The sequence below is a fragment of the Leucopleurus acutus genome, assembly GCF_964270905.1.
Source record: "Leucopleurus acutus genome assembly, chromosome: X".
Classification (NCBI taxonomy): domain Eukaryota; kingdom Metazoa; phylum Chordata; class Mammalia; order Artiodactyla; family Delphinidae; genus Leucopleurus; species Leucopleurus acutus.
In genome coordinates this window covers 36,396,722-36,414,065 of record NC_139148.1, presented here as the reverse complement: position 1 = coordinate 36,414,065, position 17,344 = coordinate 36,396,722, and the positions used below count along the sequence as shown (strand labels likewise).

General features: G+C 35.9%; 1 protein-coding gene across 9 annotated transcripts in view; it reads left to right on the top strand.

The window, feature by feature from the left end:
• Positions 1-17,344, top strand: part of CASK (calcium/calmodulin dependent serine protein kinase) — a 389,761-nt gene that overhangs the window by 284,185 nt on the left and 88,232 nt on the right. For all 9 annotated transcript variants that reach the window (XM_082865258.1, XM_082865256.1, XM_082865252.1 and 6 more), the window contains exon 11: positions 10,844-10,965. In XM_082865258.1, coding sequence (XP_082721384.1) covers positions 10,844-10,965 — 122 coding nt within the window. The remainder of the gene's footprint in view (positions 1-10,843; positions 10,966-17,344) is intronic.

Here is a 17,344-nt window from a genome sequence, read left to right as displayed (position 1 = left end):
AGCTGGATTTTTCTTTTAGGAAAAGGAATTGTCTATAGTTATGCTTATTTTCTATTAAATACATTTTTATTGCCCAATTTTTTTCTGTTTTCTTTTTAGTACAATCTCTAAACGATATGGTTGAAATAGTTTCTGATTACAGTATTTAATTTTTTTTTTTTACAGTATTTACTTTTTAAAAAAGGAAATTTCTCACACTGTCTTGTGGGTAGCCTGCAAGCCCTCAAATTAGTTGTTCACAATTTTGCATATATTGCTTCCCTTTCCTGTAGTCTCACCCTATGCCTTTTTTTTTTTTTATGTTTCTGGAGCTTAACGATCTTGCAAGCAGTCTGTATCTTCATTCGATGTGCTAAATGTCTCTAAAATATTTTTGAGGGCACTGTCCAGCTGCTATCAATAAAAGATAAAATTGTTATGCAGTGTAAGTGTCTGATTACCTACCCTAAATGAAGAGGAAATTTTTATATAGTCAGATGTCAAAGACAAAGGAAATTTTTGAAGAAAATTTTAATGTTTTCCTAAATTTCACATGGCTATCAGGAATTATCATATGTTCCTAAAATTAACTTTTAATACTAGGCCATTTAAAGGAAGGCATTATCTATTATTGTCAGCATTATTTATCAAATATCTGTCTTTGCAAATTTCCTTTACTGCAACTAGCAGCAATGGTTGTATGGTTAGTTGCAGAAAGCCTATGATGTTTTATCTAGACTCATATAAGGGCTTTATACTTACATAAGTTAACACATCTGTATTTTCATTTTTCAATGCATTTTTATTTTTAATATTTTCATTAATTTTAAGCCTAAATTCTTCTCTGTTTAATCCTAGCCCTTTAATTCTCCATCATTTATTTTAAGTTCCCAATGTTATCCTTTCCACTGCCTTTCTGTTCAAATTTGCATGGGTTTGTTTTACAGTACAAAACATAAAGCACTTTTCATCTTTACCTGAATGTTCTTCCAGAAAGCCCATGTCAAAAAGAAAAAAGTGATCATAAAGCATGTGCTTGTAGGGCAGGGGTGAGGGGGTGGGGAAGGAGGAGTTAGAGAGAGAACAGTATAAGGTCGCCAACTGTCCTTTCTTGAGATGGACTGTTTCATCTTTAGATAATGCCTTTTCTATTCTTTCTGTGAAATGATAGTAAATGGTAGTTTGTTAAATTTTTTTTCTTAATGACCTTGCTTGACAAAATTAAAAGCTGGCAATTCTGTTTTCCTCCCCGCAAATTCTATTCAAAATCATAATTTTAATTTTTAAAAAATAATTTAACAGAGCCTTTCATTAACAGTGGAAAAATAATTTAAAATGAATCAGTTTGTCATCTAAAGAAGAGTTTAACATGTTTAGGTATGCTGTTTACATTGTAAAATAATGTTTATATAATATATTTTTTCCTATTTTGATTATTGAAATTAGTCCATTATACATTCTCTAGAATTTGTTAGGTTTAATCTTAAGATAAACAGTGTATTGTTGCTTTGTTACTTAACAAAGTGGAAATATTCTGTTCTTGTCTTTCAAACCAAAGAAGTCAGAATCAGAACCCAGGGGATGTTCTCATGGAACACAAGGGCTCACTTTGGGCTCAGCTAAGAGACCATGCTTCTTGTGGCTCATCTACTGGGCCCAACTGTGGCTTGATAACCCGCTTGCTCTAAAATCATACTGTTTGTTGTTTGTCCATATGCTGCCTTCCTCCTAGGACTTCTAGCAGCAGAAAGTAGGTATCCCTTTGCTTTCCTCTAAGGTTTATCTTTTATGCAAAAGTGTTTGGCTTTGCATGGTTCATAATCAGCTTGACTTTTTCCTTGGCTGTTTCTGCTTAGATGTTTATTTATGAATTTTAACACTGCTTGACCATACAATGAAAACTTGGATATATTGATTTCCTGAAGCATTGTTATACAAATAATACTAACTTCTTACTTCTTTCATAAGAGGAAAAAGAGGCAGTGTTAAAATTTTAAGTGCACTTAATATTATTTCACATCTGAATTTCAAGCACAAATACATTAATTCCAGGGAAAGGCTAACAATTTATTTTATAGTTTGCTTTCAAGAAAACTTTCAGGGTAAGTGAACATTCCTTTAATCTATAAGCAGTTCTTTTTTACTCTGTTACTGACTCTATTTTTAGCTTATTGACATGGAGCTGTGAAATAAACTCCTGGATTCATGTCTCTTAACTTCTACCATCAGAAAGAACATTTATAAAGAATAATGTAATAGCTAGATTTTCATTACAAAGGGATATAATTTGAGTATGTGAGAATAGTAAAGTAAAAAGTATGTAAGAAATTACATACACACAAATGAGTATTAGTAAAACTAAGGCAATCTAAATGAGATGGGTGGATTGTATCAATGTCAGTATTCTGGTTGTGATATTACACTATGTTTTGTAAAAAGTTACCAGTGAGGAAAATAATACAGGGATCTCTGTATTATTTCTTACAACTACATATAAATCTCCAATTATCTCAATAATAATTTCAATTAAAATAATAGAATAAATCTTTACCTCAACATTGTGCTTACTGGGGGGAAGTATATAAGAGACAAAGATAAATAGAAAATCTGGGTGCTACTAATTAAATTCATTGCCACACTTTCTTGCATTAATTACTTGTAGCTCAAATTGCAGCCAATTTAATATAAAAATCTCACAGTATGTTAGTTATCTGTTGCTCTCTAATGAATAAGCTCAAAACAGCATTTATCATCTAACAGTTTCTATTGGTCAGGAATCTGAGCATGGCTTAGCTGAGTACCTCTGGCTCAAGATCTCTCATGACATTGCAGTCAAGATGTCATCCAGAGCTGTGATCTCATTTGAAGGCCCAACTGTAGGGGGAATCCTCTTCCATGCTCACTCACATGGGGGTTGACAGGCTTCAGTTCCTCACGGACTGTTGGGCCTCTCCATAGGGCTGCTCACAGCCTAGAAGCTTGCTTACCCTGGCACAGATGATCAAAGAGAGAGGGCAAAAGTAAGAGAGAGCACCCAAGACAGAAGCCACAGTCCTTATAACCTGATCTTAGAAGTGACATCCTATCACTTCTGCCCTCTTGTGCTTGTTACAAGTGAGTTAATAAGTCCAGCCTACACTCCAGGGAAAGAATTGATTATATAAGGGTGTGAATACCAGGAGTCAGCGATCTTGGGGGCCATCTCAGAGGCTGCCCGCTATGTACAAGTTAATAACCATTGGAATGTAAGACACTTCCCATTTGTAACTGTTTTTGTTTCTCCAAATTTAGTACCCCTCTCCTTTTTTTTTTTTTCAATCAGCAGACCTATTGTGTCATTTGGGAATGAAAACATCTTGGAGGTATCAAGTAGTGCTTTTCCTTAGTTGTAAGGCCTTATTATGAATGGGCACTTAACAACCAGCAGAATGTTATTTAAAGTACTTTGACAAATTTGTGCCCAGTGATGTTGCTATTTGGAAATACAGATTGTTTTAACAAGTAAAATGGCATTAGAATTATGGTATCTGTACTCTGACAGAATACATTTGCAGAGTTTTTACTTCTTTTAACTAATAAATTTTAAGGCATCTGCACTATAATCTATACATAAAGAATCTAAAGCATTTATCACCATGTGTAAGTTTTCATAACTTGAATTGGATATAGCACAGATGCTTAAGTCCAAAATACAATTTTCATTACAGGATTCACTATTGCTTATAACTTGACTGATAACCAGGATTTGCTTTGTACAGTGGGAATAAAACCTGTTGTCCAGGGGTAGGGGTGGGGGGAGAGATTGACTGCAAAGGGACAAAAAGGAACTTCTGTGGAGTGATGAAAATGTACACCTAAATTGATGAATTTTAACTTAATTCTACCTTAGTAAGCAGATTTTTTTAATGCTACTGTGCTTGCAAGGAAGGGCTTTAATTAAGTGAGTGATATGAATGTATGTGTACTGATTCAGTGTTATATAAATAGGACTGCTAATGTAATAGGAAATAGAGGTTATTGATAACTCTTCAGGAGAAACTAGACTAGATTGAGATGCTGAATTTGCTCAGTGATATTAAGTTTTATAGCTATACATATAATTTTTAAAATATACACATACAAATCTTTGTTGCTGAAATAACTGCATACATGGGTATATATGCGGTTTATCAGATGTATGCAGTGTATACATTTATCAAAACTCATTGAATGGTACACTTAAGATTTGTGTATTTCACTCTATGTAAATTTTACCTGAGAGAGAGAAGTATTAAAATCTATGCTGATGTACTTAGAGGTGAAGTGTACTGATGTTGACCATCTGCCACTTATTTTGAGATGAATGAAAAATAAGATGAATTGATGTGTGGATAGATATGTGATAAAGCAAATATCGCAAACTGTTAATTGTAGAATCTAGGTGGTGAGTACAGTTCTTTCAACTTTCCATATGTTTGAAACTTTTTATAGTAAAGCTAGGGGGAAATAGTTTTAAGACAGACTCAACCTACTTTGACACTGAGAACGTTTTTAACATTCTACTATTTATTTTTCTGTCCTCCTTTCAGGTTATTTTTACTCAGTCAACTTTTTTATGAGACTTTTCCACTCTTGTAATGAAACTGTTCTAGACTCAAAGTTTTATTGACCTTTAAAGCATATTTCTCTAAAGAAATAGACTCAGAAAACATTTTTAAAACAGGTGATGTATTTATGCTTCTTTTGATTATTACTTCATAACAGTAGTAGAAAACTTTTTAGAGAGTATCAGTGAGATTCTTGGAAAAAGTAGAAATGTTCAAAGTTAAAATGTATGATTATCAACCTAATTTTTAGATACAAACTTGATTACCAAATGAATTATGCAAAAGTTAAAGCAAAATACTATTCTGAAGACAGGGCTTGATTACTTTCTAATAAATTTATCATTGAAAGTTTGGACCAAAGAGTAAGAAAATAAACCTTATATGGTAAACAAAATTCAGGTCAAAAAGAAAATAGAAATTGGATATCATCTCATTACCAAATGCAGATTATTCAGGTGTGTTGCTGAGGGTAAAACATGGTTTCAGGAGGGACCAGTCTGTAGTGGAAGGACTAGGTGTTAGAGACCTGGGTTCTAAGACTCACTCTCGTACTCACTGATGTGGCTCCACAGTCATTTAACCCCAATGAGCGTCCGATTTTTCAAATATAAATACACTTGTCTACAGGACAGGGTTATTGTGGAATCACATAAGATAATAAGTGTGAAAAGCACTTTGGAAATTATAAACTGTTACACAAATAGAAGTATTAAAATAATTTTCATTGTGACTTTGAGGAAACTGCTGTAAAATAAACTGTTTTCAGTGGTTACATATTTCTCATTATAATATTTTATTTGCAATTCTTTAGAATTTGCTCAGAAAACAATCATTTTAATCGAACCTATTTTATTGTGTCTCTTTGTACAAAGCACACTGCAAAATGCAGCCTGGAATACAAAAGTGAATAGAATACCTACAGTCCTGCCATTAGATAAATTGCCCTCTGAGGTGAACTTATGTACTATTGTTTGTTTGTTTTTTAAGATAGTTACAAGTTTATTCAGCGGTTTTATAGAGAAAAACATCCTTTTCAGTTTTTGAGGAAAGTCAATAGCTCTTTCAGATATGACAGTATTGATCAGCAAAATAAATACTAGTAACAGCTTAAGAGCTTGTGTGTGTTGTGTTGTTGTGTTGTGTTGTATTAATTATTACTACTGCCTCTGTGTTTAAAACAATAGCAATGGAAAAGCCCCAGAAATGTCTGTGTACATTTATATTTTATAATGAACTGAAAAATTATGAGATTTTTACATGGGCTGGGTGTTGAACTGTGGATATCAATCGTACGCATCTGTGAGATATATGGTTCTGCTGGTCATACTCAAAGAAATAACGAAACTTAGAAGAGGTGTCAGTAGGAAGTGTTAAAATGATCAAGGGTAAAGGAAGATTTTGAGGTTAGACCAAATATATATGTTTATTCAATATGAAAAGACAAAGGAGAAATTGAATAAAAACTATAATTTTCCTAGCTAATTCCAGAAACTTTAAATTAGGGGCACTTTTCAGAGCTTGAAATAGGCAACTTGAGTACACCTGTGCAAATGCTTCCTTTCACGATTGAAAACCTACAAAGTTAATCACATTTGGGTACAAGATGAGACTATAAATCAGTTCAAAAAAGGTGACAGATCCAAGGAAATTAAATAGACCTGTTGACCTGGTGGGTCTTGCCTACTAGAGACACAGGCAATAGATGCCTTTGTGCTTTCCAGCAAAGCATCCACTGGGTCTGCCAGAGCACATTGGAAACCTAGGTGGAGGTGTTGAGTTCCTGCTCATCCACCTCTTCTCTGAGACTGTCCCAGCTCCTCCCTGGGCAGCCCTATTTCTGTACCACTTTATTTTTTATCTCTTCTCTATGGTTTGCTTCAGGGTATAGTATGCCTACTTCCCGCACCAGCCTGAGAGCCCCTTCCTTGAGACCAGGGATCATACCTGTTTTCCCTGAACCCCCTGCCTCACACCTGGCAAAAAGCAGGAACATTTGGTAAAGGTTTTTTGGTTATTGTCTGACCCAGTAGGGTTCAGGTTCTTTTCTAACCTCCATATCCATGCATAAACCACACGTCACTTCTTCTTGAAGGCTCCCCCTATGTTTCCTAGTACGGCCAGTTACTGTAGTTAAGTCAAGAAGAGCATACACTTTGGATCCAGACACACTGGGGTTGAGTCCTGGCTGTACCACTTCTAGCTGTGACCTTCCTTGACCTCTCTGAACCTCAGTTCCCTATCTGGAAAGGTCAGGTACTATATTTACCTTACTGTATTGTCCTGGGGATGTGCCTGACACATAACAAACACTTACTAATTGGGAGCTGCTATTATTGTTTCTTTGGTACTTAATTAATTCAAGGCATAGTTTGTGGATGTAATAAAATGGATCAAATATACACCTGCCTTAAGGACCTCACAGCACAGAAACGAAGAGTGAGCAAACGCAAATGTAGGGTAGTGCTGGTAGGACAGGAATTGCACAGAGCTTTGGGAGTTCACAGACCAACAAATGATACGTCCCTGATCGGGTACAGCCAAAATTCCTTCCCAATGGTTAGACTTTCCATCTTAGTATTCGGTAGATACAAGGTTGTTTTATTTTAATCTTATAGTATTAATAAACTACTACCTAGATTATATATCAGCATAAGCAGTGCCGGATAGAGACAATAAAAACTAGATAAGATTACTGAGTGAAAATGATCATTAGCTTTCTGTGCTATCTGTTGAATTTTTTTAATATACAAAAAAACACCATATTTCATTAGTATTTTTGTTGTTGCAGTTAATCCGGAAGCTTAGAACTAGCTTTACTAACTTTATAAACCTGGCATCATTTAATTCTCCTGTTGATGATGTGCTGGGGTCAGGGACTCAGTGGGATATTTGGGACTAATATCTTTACATCATCTCTTGCTTTCCAAGGCTTTCAATAAGGGACGAGAGAGCTGACTTTTAACTAATTTCCAGATTTTCTTTTCCTATTCAGAACAAAGTAAAAGTCCTGAGAAGAGCAGGTAGAAGGAAGTGGATTAGGTTAATACATTTTCAGGAATAGCAGGGGAGATGAGGACTGGTTTCTGCCTTGTACCTTTTTTATTCTGCTTAGTATCCACTTAATATTTTCAATGAAAGAATACCAATAGCCTGGTATGTGTAATTATTCAAAATTTAAAAGTATCCACAGTCCCATCAACAGATGGATGATCAAATTGTGGTACATCCCCACAGTGTTCATTGCAGCTCTATTTACAATAGCCAGGACATGGAAGCAACCTAAGTGTCCATCAACAGATGAATGGATAAAGAAGATGTGGCACATATATACAATGGAATATTACTCAGCCATAAAAAGAAATGAAATTGAGTTACTTGTAGTGAGGTGGATGGACCTAGAGACTGTCATACAGAGTGAAGTAAGTCAGAGAAAAACAAATACTGTATGCTAACACATATATATGGAATCAGAAAAAAAAAAAAGGTTCTGAAGAACCTAGGGGCAGGACAGAAATAAAGATGCAAACGTAGAGCATGGACTTGAGGACACCGGGAGGGGGAAGGGTAAGCTGGGATGAAGTGAGAGAGTGGCATGGACATACATACACTATTGAATGTAAAATAGATAGCTAGTGGGAAGCAGCCACATAGCGCAGGGAGATCAGCTCAGTGCTTTGTGACCACCTAGAGGGGTGGGTTGGGGAGGGTGGGAGGGAGACGCAAGAGGGAGGGGATATGGGGATATATGTATACGTATAGCTGATTCACTTTGTTATACAGCAGAAACTAACACACCATTGTAAAGCAATTATACTCCAATAAAGATCTTAAAAAAATAAATAAAATAAAATACCCTTTTCCAAAGGGTGGGTGACTATGGGGGGGGGGGGGAAGTTGTGGTACCTCCCTGCCATGGAATACTACCCAAGAATACAAAGGATTAAACTATTGATACATGCAACAACCTGGATGAATCTCCAGAGAATTAATGCTGAGTCAAAAAAGCCAGTTCCCAAAGGTTACATACTGTATCGTTTCATTTATATAGCATCCTTGAAATGACAAATTTATAGAAATGGAGAACAGGTTAGTAGTTGCCAGGGGTTAGGAGGGGGAAGGGCAGGGGGGAAATTATTGCAGTTATAAAAGGGCAACATGAAGGATCCTTGTGGTGATGGAAATACTCTGTAGCTTGACTATATCAATGTCAATATCCTGGTTATGATATATGACAGTTTTACAAGATGTTACCATTGGGGGGAAGTGGGTGAGGGGTACATGAGCTCTTTCTGTACTATTTCTTACAACTGCATGTTAATCTACAATTATCTCAAAATAAAAGTCAAATTTTTAAAAAATTAGCTACAGTAATTTCCATGTGGATAACCACTTGATGTGGTTAACCACTTAACCACTTAATGTGGTTAAGCCCCAGATTTTTAACATAATTAAATACTGCAAAAAGCAGTTGCTTATATAGCAGCTTTTTTTTTCCATTGTAGAAACCTTGGAACATATGGACAAAAACAGAATGAAGTATAAATAGGAAAATAAACATAACTACTATTACCTTTTTGGTATTTTTCATTCTGTTGGGGTTTTTTTCTGAATTTGTAAATATATTTTTTCACTTATAGTTGGGGATATATAGTTTATGAGGTTTTGCAGTCTGCTTTCTTGAATTTTCCATCATGCAGATTTCTCTGTCTTTAAAATTCTTCAAAAACAATTTTCATGTGGCTATATATTCCCTTATATGGATGTTCTATAATTTATGTAATCATTCCCTAATTATTAGATATTTGTCCATTTTATATGATCGATATCCTTACACATAAAGCTTTTTCTACATTTCCTATTTTTTCCTTAATGTAGGTTTTTGTAAATGGAATTACTGAATCAAAGTGCATGAGCATTTTTAAGGCTCTTTGATTTAAATTACCAGATTGCTTTCTGGAAAAGTGGTACTAATTTACATGGTCACCAATAAGTGCATGTGAATGGATGAGGTCCAAGACCAAAAGTAGCTAGAAACAGCATAGAGTTCCAGAACAGAAAGATTCAAGATTTTTATCTTTATGTAAAGCAAAGTTTCTCTACTTCAGCACCACTGACATTTTGGGCTACATAATTCATTCTTGTTGGGGAGCCATCTTGGGCATTGGAGGATGTTTAATAGCATCCCAGGCCTCTACCCACTAGATGACAGTAGCACAACCTATCTCCTCACTCCAACCACCACCACAGTTGTGACAATCAAAAGTGTCTCCAGACATTGCCAAATGTCCCCCTGAGGGGCAATATTGCTTCTGGTTGAAAACTATGAATCTAAGAGTTACATGTGCAGTGAGGCACTTATCGTTAGAATGTCTCTGACACTGTGTACACTAACGTTCTGAAGCGTAGCCTCTCAGGGTGCTTTTCTTTCTCTGAAGTGTGTATGTGCATGTTGTCTGCAAAGTAAAATTGGCTAATCACTTCTTTAAGGCTAAGTGACTTTGTTACTGCTCGGTGTGTATTTCTCCCTGCTGCTACCTCTCTGGATTCCTGGTTATTAGAGGAAATTTAAAGAAAGTGACCACACTGCCCTGCAAAAATGATTTCCCCTAGTACCTAATATGGTATTTGAAAGTGTCAGTCAGTATACCTACCCTTTGTCTTTGTCCTTTGAATAAAAAGGGCCCCAATAGACTAAGAACAACTTGGTTCCCTTGACTTTGTATGTAAAGGAAGGAGAAAGAGTGGAGTGGGATTTCTGCTAACTTAAGTTTGAGCCTTAAAAATCATAAGAAGCCTATTTTACACAGCAGGAGCTCCTAGTTGAAGGTTTGTCCCTCAGATCTACAGCCGACCTTACCTTCCATTCTTGCTGGAATGCACCTGTGTGAAATGGCCACCTATGTTACTTCTGTAATATTTCAAAACATCATGGGGTCATTGGAACCCACACTCTGTTTCTGATGTATTGATATAACGTTCTGCACCCAGATCTTCTAGTAGCTCAGTTATAGTTGATGAATTTCCTTAATTCAAGTAAGACAAGATTCAATTTACTTTGAAAAATGAGGAACACACAAACACGTCGTTAAGAACATAAACTCACTGCAAATATTCTATCCTTAAGTGATATGAAATGCATTTAAGTCTGTTTTTCAGTAAAGACCTGAACCTTTCAAGTTCTGTCTGTTAGCCCGCAGTTCTGAGGTGTGACATTTAGCTTATGAAGGTTAGTTTGACATTGACTTTCTCTACTGGCTGTTTCTGTTTGTTTCCCTTAGGAGCAGTCTCACAGGTGCTGGACAGCCTGGAAGAAATTCATGCACTTACAGACTGCAGTGAAAAGGACTTAGATTTCCTACACAGTGTTTTCCAGGATCAGCATCTTCACACACTACTAGATGTAAGTTTTTCTTTTTATTAATTTTTTGGGGTAAATTGAACATTTACCATACCGTTTTACTTTACATGAATATCCAAATGTCCATCATAACAGTCCTTTTTCAGTTGCCTTCAGTCTGTGAGAAATGTGGGAAGTCATCCATCATAGATTCATAACTGAAATATAGTATCTTATATATGGTACAAATGCAGTATAGCCTAACAAGTCACAGTGGAAAAAGTTATATATTTTATATATGTGTTTCTATTAGAAGAATCCATTGATCTTAGCTGTGATTACCTTTTATTGCTTTTAAACATTGTTTTCAAACATTGCACCTCAAACATGAATATAGGAGAGAGAAAAGTAAGATATCGTGCAATGGACTGTATTCACATACACATTTCATACTTAACGTTGCTGGTTTTCATAAACTCAGTGTCTTCTCCTTAAAACGTAAGACTATATTCCATCATTGAATATGACAGGCTCCACTGACAGGTAAAAGGAAAAGTCAGAAGCTGACAGTTCACATCTGCCTTCATTTCAGTCACATTTTAAGTAAAATACCTTTCTTATAGAACTTGGTTAACTTCAGCAGTGAAAACTTTCTTAGTGTACATATTAGTCTACTAGTACATATAAGTCTTTTTACAAGAAAAATCTTCCCTTAATAAGAGAATTATTTTGCTTTGGGCTGTCTAGAACTTTTTGGTGCTCACTCTGATTAATCAACCATGTGACATGGATTAAACTAAAGCAAAATTTCCCAGAATGTGTTCTACAGAGCATTGCTCTGGGAGATAGTGGTGGGTCTTGCCATTCGAGAGGGGGGAGTAGATCTTAAATTTATTGGTTAAATTATTTATTGACTATATAAGTTTGGAAAATGCTGCATTCTTTATTCCCTTTATACGGATTCACAATGGGTGTTAGTATATAGCAGCTCTAAGATGTCCTATAGCAAAGAAACCTTATTAACTCTAATAGCATTTCTCAAACTAATTTGGGCAGAGAACTTTTATTCACAATCCTGTCGAATTGGTAAGGACCAGTTTGGGAAAAGCTAAGCTAAGAGTGTCATAGTATGTTTCAACTTCACACTAAGTGCAGTCATGGGTATCTCACAGTTGCTTCTATCCGTAGATTTGGTCAAATCAAATTAATTATTATTTTTTGATTAGTTAGGCTTTTTAAATAGTATATGTATTAATTCAGGACTAACTGCTACAGCATGCAGTCCTAAAATTTGAGTGGCTTACCGGAATAGAAGTTTATTTCTTGCTCACATCACAGTCCAATGCAGGTAGATGAGGAGGGGAGGAGCAGGAAGAGTCTCTTCCACAGAGGCATTCAGGGATCCAGGCTTCTTCCACTTTGTGATTCTGCCATCTCTCAAGGTTTTGGAATCTTCCACTGCATCCTTTGCATCCAGCCAGCAGATGAGAGAAAATGGAGAATTTTGCAGGGTCAAGGTTGGAAGTGGCCTGTATCACAGTTGTCCATATTCCATTGACAAGTACTAGTTACATGCTTACCTAGATGCAAGAGAACTGGGAAATAGTTTTTAAATGTACTAAATGAAATAAGCCAGATAGAGAAAGACAAATACTGCATGGTATCAATTATGTGTGTAATCTTAAAAAAAAGTCAAACTCATAGAAACAAAGTGGAATGATGGTTGCCCAGGCTGGGAGGTGGGGGAAATGGGGAGAAGTTGGTATTTATCTTATTTATAAGATAAATAAGTTCAGAGGATCTAATGTATAGCGTGGTGACTACAGTTAACACTGCATTTTATAATTGAAATTTGCTAAGAGAATAGAACTTAAGTATTCTCATCAAAAAAAAGATAAATACGTGAAGTGATGGATGTGTTAATTAACTTGATTGTGAGAATCCTTTCACAATGTATACATTTATCAAATCATCATGTTGTACACTTTAAATATATTACAATTGTACTTGTCAATTATACTTCAGTAAAGATAAAAAATGTGCTCAGGAAGATAAGGAAATGGGTTTTCTCTTTAGTGTAATTTATCCTAAGTAATTTGAGGACATTTCAGATTAAGTTTATTTCAAGTAACTTGTTACTTTCCTTGGACACGAAAAAGCCCTTGAAATTCGTTCTGGTTTGTGGATAGCTCCTAACATTCCATTTTCTCCTCCTTCGTTGTCATCATTGTTATTGTTAATGTGCTATTTGAATTAGAGTTTGACCTCTTTTCATTGGCTATTTAAATATCTATTCTTCTTTATCATTGTTTCATATGATGCAGAAAGGTTTTTTTTGTTTTTGTTTGGTTTTTTGGCCGTGCCACAACACGGCATGCGGTAGTTCCCCAACCAGGGTTCGAACCCGCGCCCTCTGCAGTGGAAGTGCGGCGTCTTAACCACTGGACTACCAGGGAAGTCCCAGATGCAGAAAGTTTTGACAATTGTGAATTTTCTGCAGAAGTCACAACCTTTACTAGAACTAGTAAGTGGGATATTTGGAAGAAGCTGCAGCAGAGCATGGAGATTTGGTTTATTTCAGTGCAGTCAGTGGTTGTCACTGCTAAGATTTACTGGCCTTTAGATCAAGGACTTTTTGTCATTTAAAGGCTAAGAGTAGCCCAAATTAGTTTTCAAAGTTGGGTTTTTCTTACTTAATGTAACAAGGTATCTGAGCATACCAAGCTTGAGACTACAGGGGAAATGCAAGAACATTGCTAGTTTCTACAAGGAGGGGCAGATATTCAGACACAGACTGGACTTTGGAACTGAGCCAGGCTGCCAGACCTCACTGAAAATAATTATTTTGAATAACTGCTGCATTCTTGGGTAGACATTGTTACAACTTCAGAAGAGATTCATAGATTTTAGTGAGGAAAAACGTGTTTAAAGTTCCTTTGGATTTTTATTAATTATATTTATATTCCTTTGTAATTTTTATTAATTACACTTAAAGAAGTGTCTGTAGTATCAGTATGTGCCCTGTCAATGCATCTCGATTTGAAAAGGAGTTGGTGGGCTGAAAATGAGTTGTGCCCAATAAAAAGACACCGTGTCTACAGAATTTTGCAGACAAGCACTACATGTGAAGCCCAGAACTCTCCTGAAATGACTGACTATGAGGCCGACCCTGGGCAGTGTTGGGATGCATTTGGTTCTGAAGATCCAAACTGAGCCATCCTTCAATGAAAGCTTAATTGTCATGAATGAAATAATGCCCTCATGATCTACAGCCCTTAAATATGTCTCATTAAGCTCTTGTTTCAGAGTTAACAGGCTACATTTCAATAATGTGATCAGTGAAGTGTTCAAATGGCTGCCATGTAGAGAAATCTAACTATTAAAAAATGTTTCGATACTTCAGTACTTATGGTATGCATAAAAAAAAGGATCATGGTATGACCAACACTTGAGGAGAAACTTTTCAAACTTTGGCCATTCATTCTTCTTTCTTCTAGTGTTCCACATCCCATGCTTGGATTTGGATTGTATTGTTTTGCAGAATCATTGTTATCCTTTTCAAGAATTCCAAGTAGTGACACCTAGTGGCCTAGTTTTGTGGACCATGGCTTGACTGTTACTTAATCCCACTGAGCCATTTCATGAAATATCTTTATTATATTTAAATAATTCCTATTAATTCAATAACACTAAAAATCGTTAAGTTTGCAGCCGTCATTTTTCAGCTGACAAAAAGAAACAAGATTAAGTTCCTGAGGAAGATAAAAGATTATGTAGTGGGCTTCCCTGGTGGCGCAGTGGTTGAGGGTCTGCCTGCCGGTGCGGGGGGCACGGGTTCGTGCCCCGGTCTGGGAGGATCCCACATGCCGCGGAGCAGCTGGGCCCGTGAGCCATGGCCACTGAGCCTGCGCGTCCGGAGCCTGTGCTCTGCAGCGGGAGAGGCCACGGCAGTGAGGGGCCCGCGTACCGCAAAAAAAAAAAAAGATTATGTAGTACTTTATTTTTTCTAGTCATGCCTTTAAAATAGTAAGAAGCTCAGAATTCAAAGAAACGTTATTAGAATTGGTTTGGAGGAAACAGAACATCTGTCATATTTAAAGAATTTACATTAAAACAAAAGAAATACTGTGGTTCCACTGAGGGAGGAAATGCTTTCTGATTTGAATTCTAGTAAAACGCATCTAGTATAATCTGTAGTTAGAAATAGTTCTAGAACGTCTAAATATTTGCTATTCAACCAGTTCTACCTGGCACACATATGCTGCTTCTCATTTTGTGGGGAGAAATAAAGAGGCTTGAGGAAGAAGTGTGCTTGGTCCAGCTTGTTCCAATCTGTCTACTTTCAAAAATTAAAAGCAGTGGTACGGTGATGGTCTGTGTCTGAAATATATAGGTCAATTTTAATAAAATACAATTTGGAGTGTGTTTACTGAAGCTGCCACAAACGGGTTGGCTTAAGATAAGAAATTATTCTCTTACAGTTCTGGAGGCTAGAAGTCTTAAATCAGGTGTCAGCAGAGCCATGCTCCCTCCAAGTCTCCAGGGAAGAATCCTTCCTTGCCTCTTCCAGCTCTGGTAGTTGCCTGCAGTCCTTGGTGTTCTTTGGCTTCATTACTCCAGTTTCTGACTCCATCTTCACATGGCATTCTCCTCTGTATGTGTGTGATTCTATTCAGTATGTCTTCACATGGCCTTCTTATAAGGACATTAGTCATTGGATTTAGGACCCGCTCTAATCCAGTATGACCTCATCTTAATTAATTACATCTGCAAAGACCTGATTTCCAAATAAGGTCACATTCTGAGATTCCGGATCAACATGAATTTTGAGGGGACAATATTCAGCCCAGTACAGCATGGAAAACTAATTTTGCCCAGAATTGATTTTTCAAGTATTAGTGCAGATTACAAAAATCAAATCTAAAATAATGAAATGTTACTCTGTCGTTCATTAATTAGGCTTTCTTGGGAATTGGTGTTAAAGTGTAATTATGTCTTTTACTAATATTTTGAATTAGTTTTGGAACTTCCGTGTGATAACGTTGGATGGTGAGATGATAGAGGTGTTTTTGATGGGCTGAAAAATCAAGAGTTTTTTTCCAGATAAAAAGTATTTTGCAAATGTTATTTGGTGGTGATTCTCAGTCTTATTAAGTTTTTGTAGAAATTTTCCTATTACAGAATTAATGTTTATTTTGTAAGTCAACAATGTTACAGAACATTGTTAAATTACACGTGTTTCTCTCTGCCAAACTTTGACAGCTAAGTTTTAAACATTCACCCACCATCTGTCATACCTCTGAGCAGCTGTTAGCATTTGTTACAGACTGCTGTTTCCATGGTAGATGTGATGCCCCACTTAATTAAGATCATTTTTCTGAGAAGTCCTAAAAAATAATCGGTGATTAGATTAATAAAGCAAAAACTAACTGTAGTAGCAACTTAATTTAGCAGTTTTATATTAATTTATAAGCAATTTTATAATAGAATATTTTAAAATATTCCATTAGAAATAATTGATGTCCTTAATCCTCAATATTTTATATTATTGACATCTTTATTATGACTTTTCTGCTTTTTAGGGTGAATTAGAGAGTTTTTCTATCTGACCTGGAGTTAACACTGGAAAACTACAACTCTTGATTTACTATTTTGCTTTTTTTAAGATGATATTAAATTAGTAGTCATATTTGGGAATAGCTTATTTTTAGAACTCAGAAGCTTCCTAAAAGGGAAAAAAATGAAACTTCTGCAATAATTTGATGTTTTTGAGCAATTTGGGGTCTGAGAAGTAAGCTGATACAGTGTTAAGTTTGGATGTTTAAATAGGTTACCAGTCAGGAAATGCCAAAGCTAAGTTATCCATGAATTTGTAGTCTGGTCGATTTGCACTTATATGTCTGGAATAATAAGGCCTATTTGAGGACCTTCAGAGGCTGAGCTACTCGTACCTTCTCAGGGTCCCATGTAGTCTTTTTTTTTTGTGAAGCTGGAAAAGATAGGAGTATTTTAATAGCCTTTTCCATTAATAGTGGGTATTCTTTTTTGTCACTACACCAAACCTTGTAGCATGGTAGTTTCTTAAAGGTTATTTCCAATGTGGATTCTGAAACCATATCAATAAGCCTTTTGTACTCTGGTACATTAACATCCAGTATCTTGAATGGTGTATAACATTGTATTTATGTTTTCCAAATATTTGACAATGAGCATATATTACTTTTATGGGGGATGGTGCTGATTACATTTTTTAATTTATATACAGTACAGTTCACTCTCTGGTGTAGAGTTCTATGAGTGTTTACAAATGCATAAGAGTCATGTTACTGTTACCCCAATCAAGATACAAAACACATCTATCACAAACACCCTCTTTCCACAGTTCCCTTGTGCTGCTTCTTTCAGTTGCACTTTTTAAAACAATATTTATTTATTTGTTTAT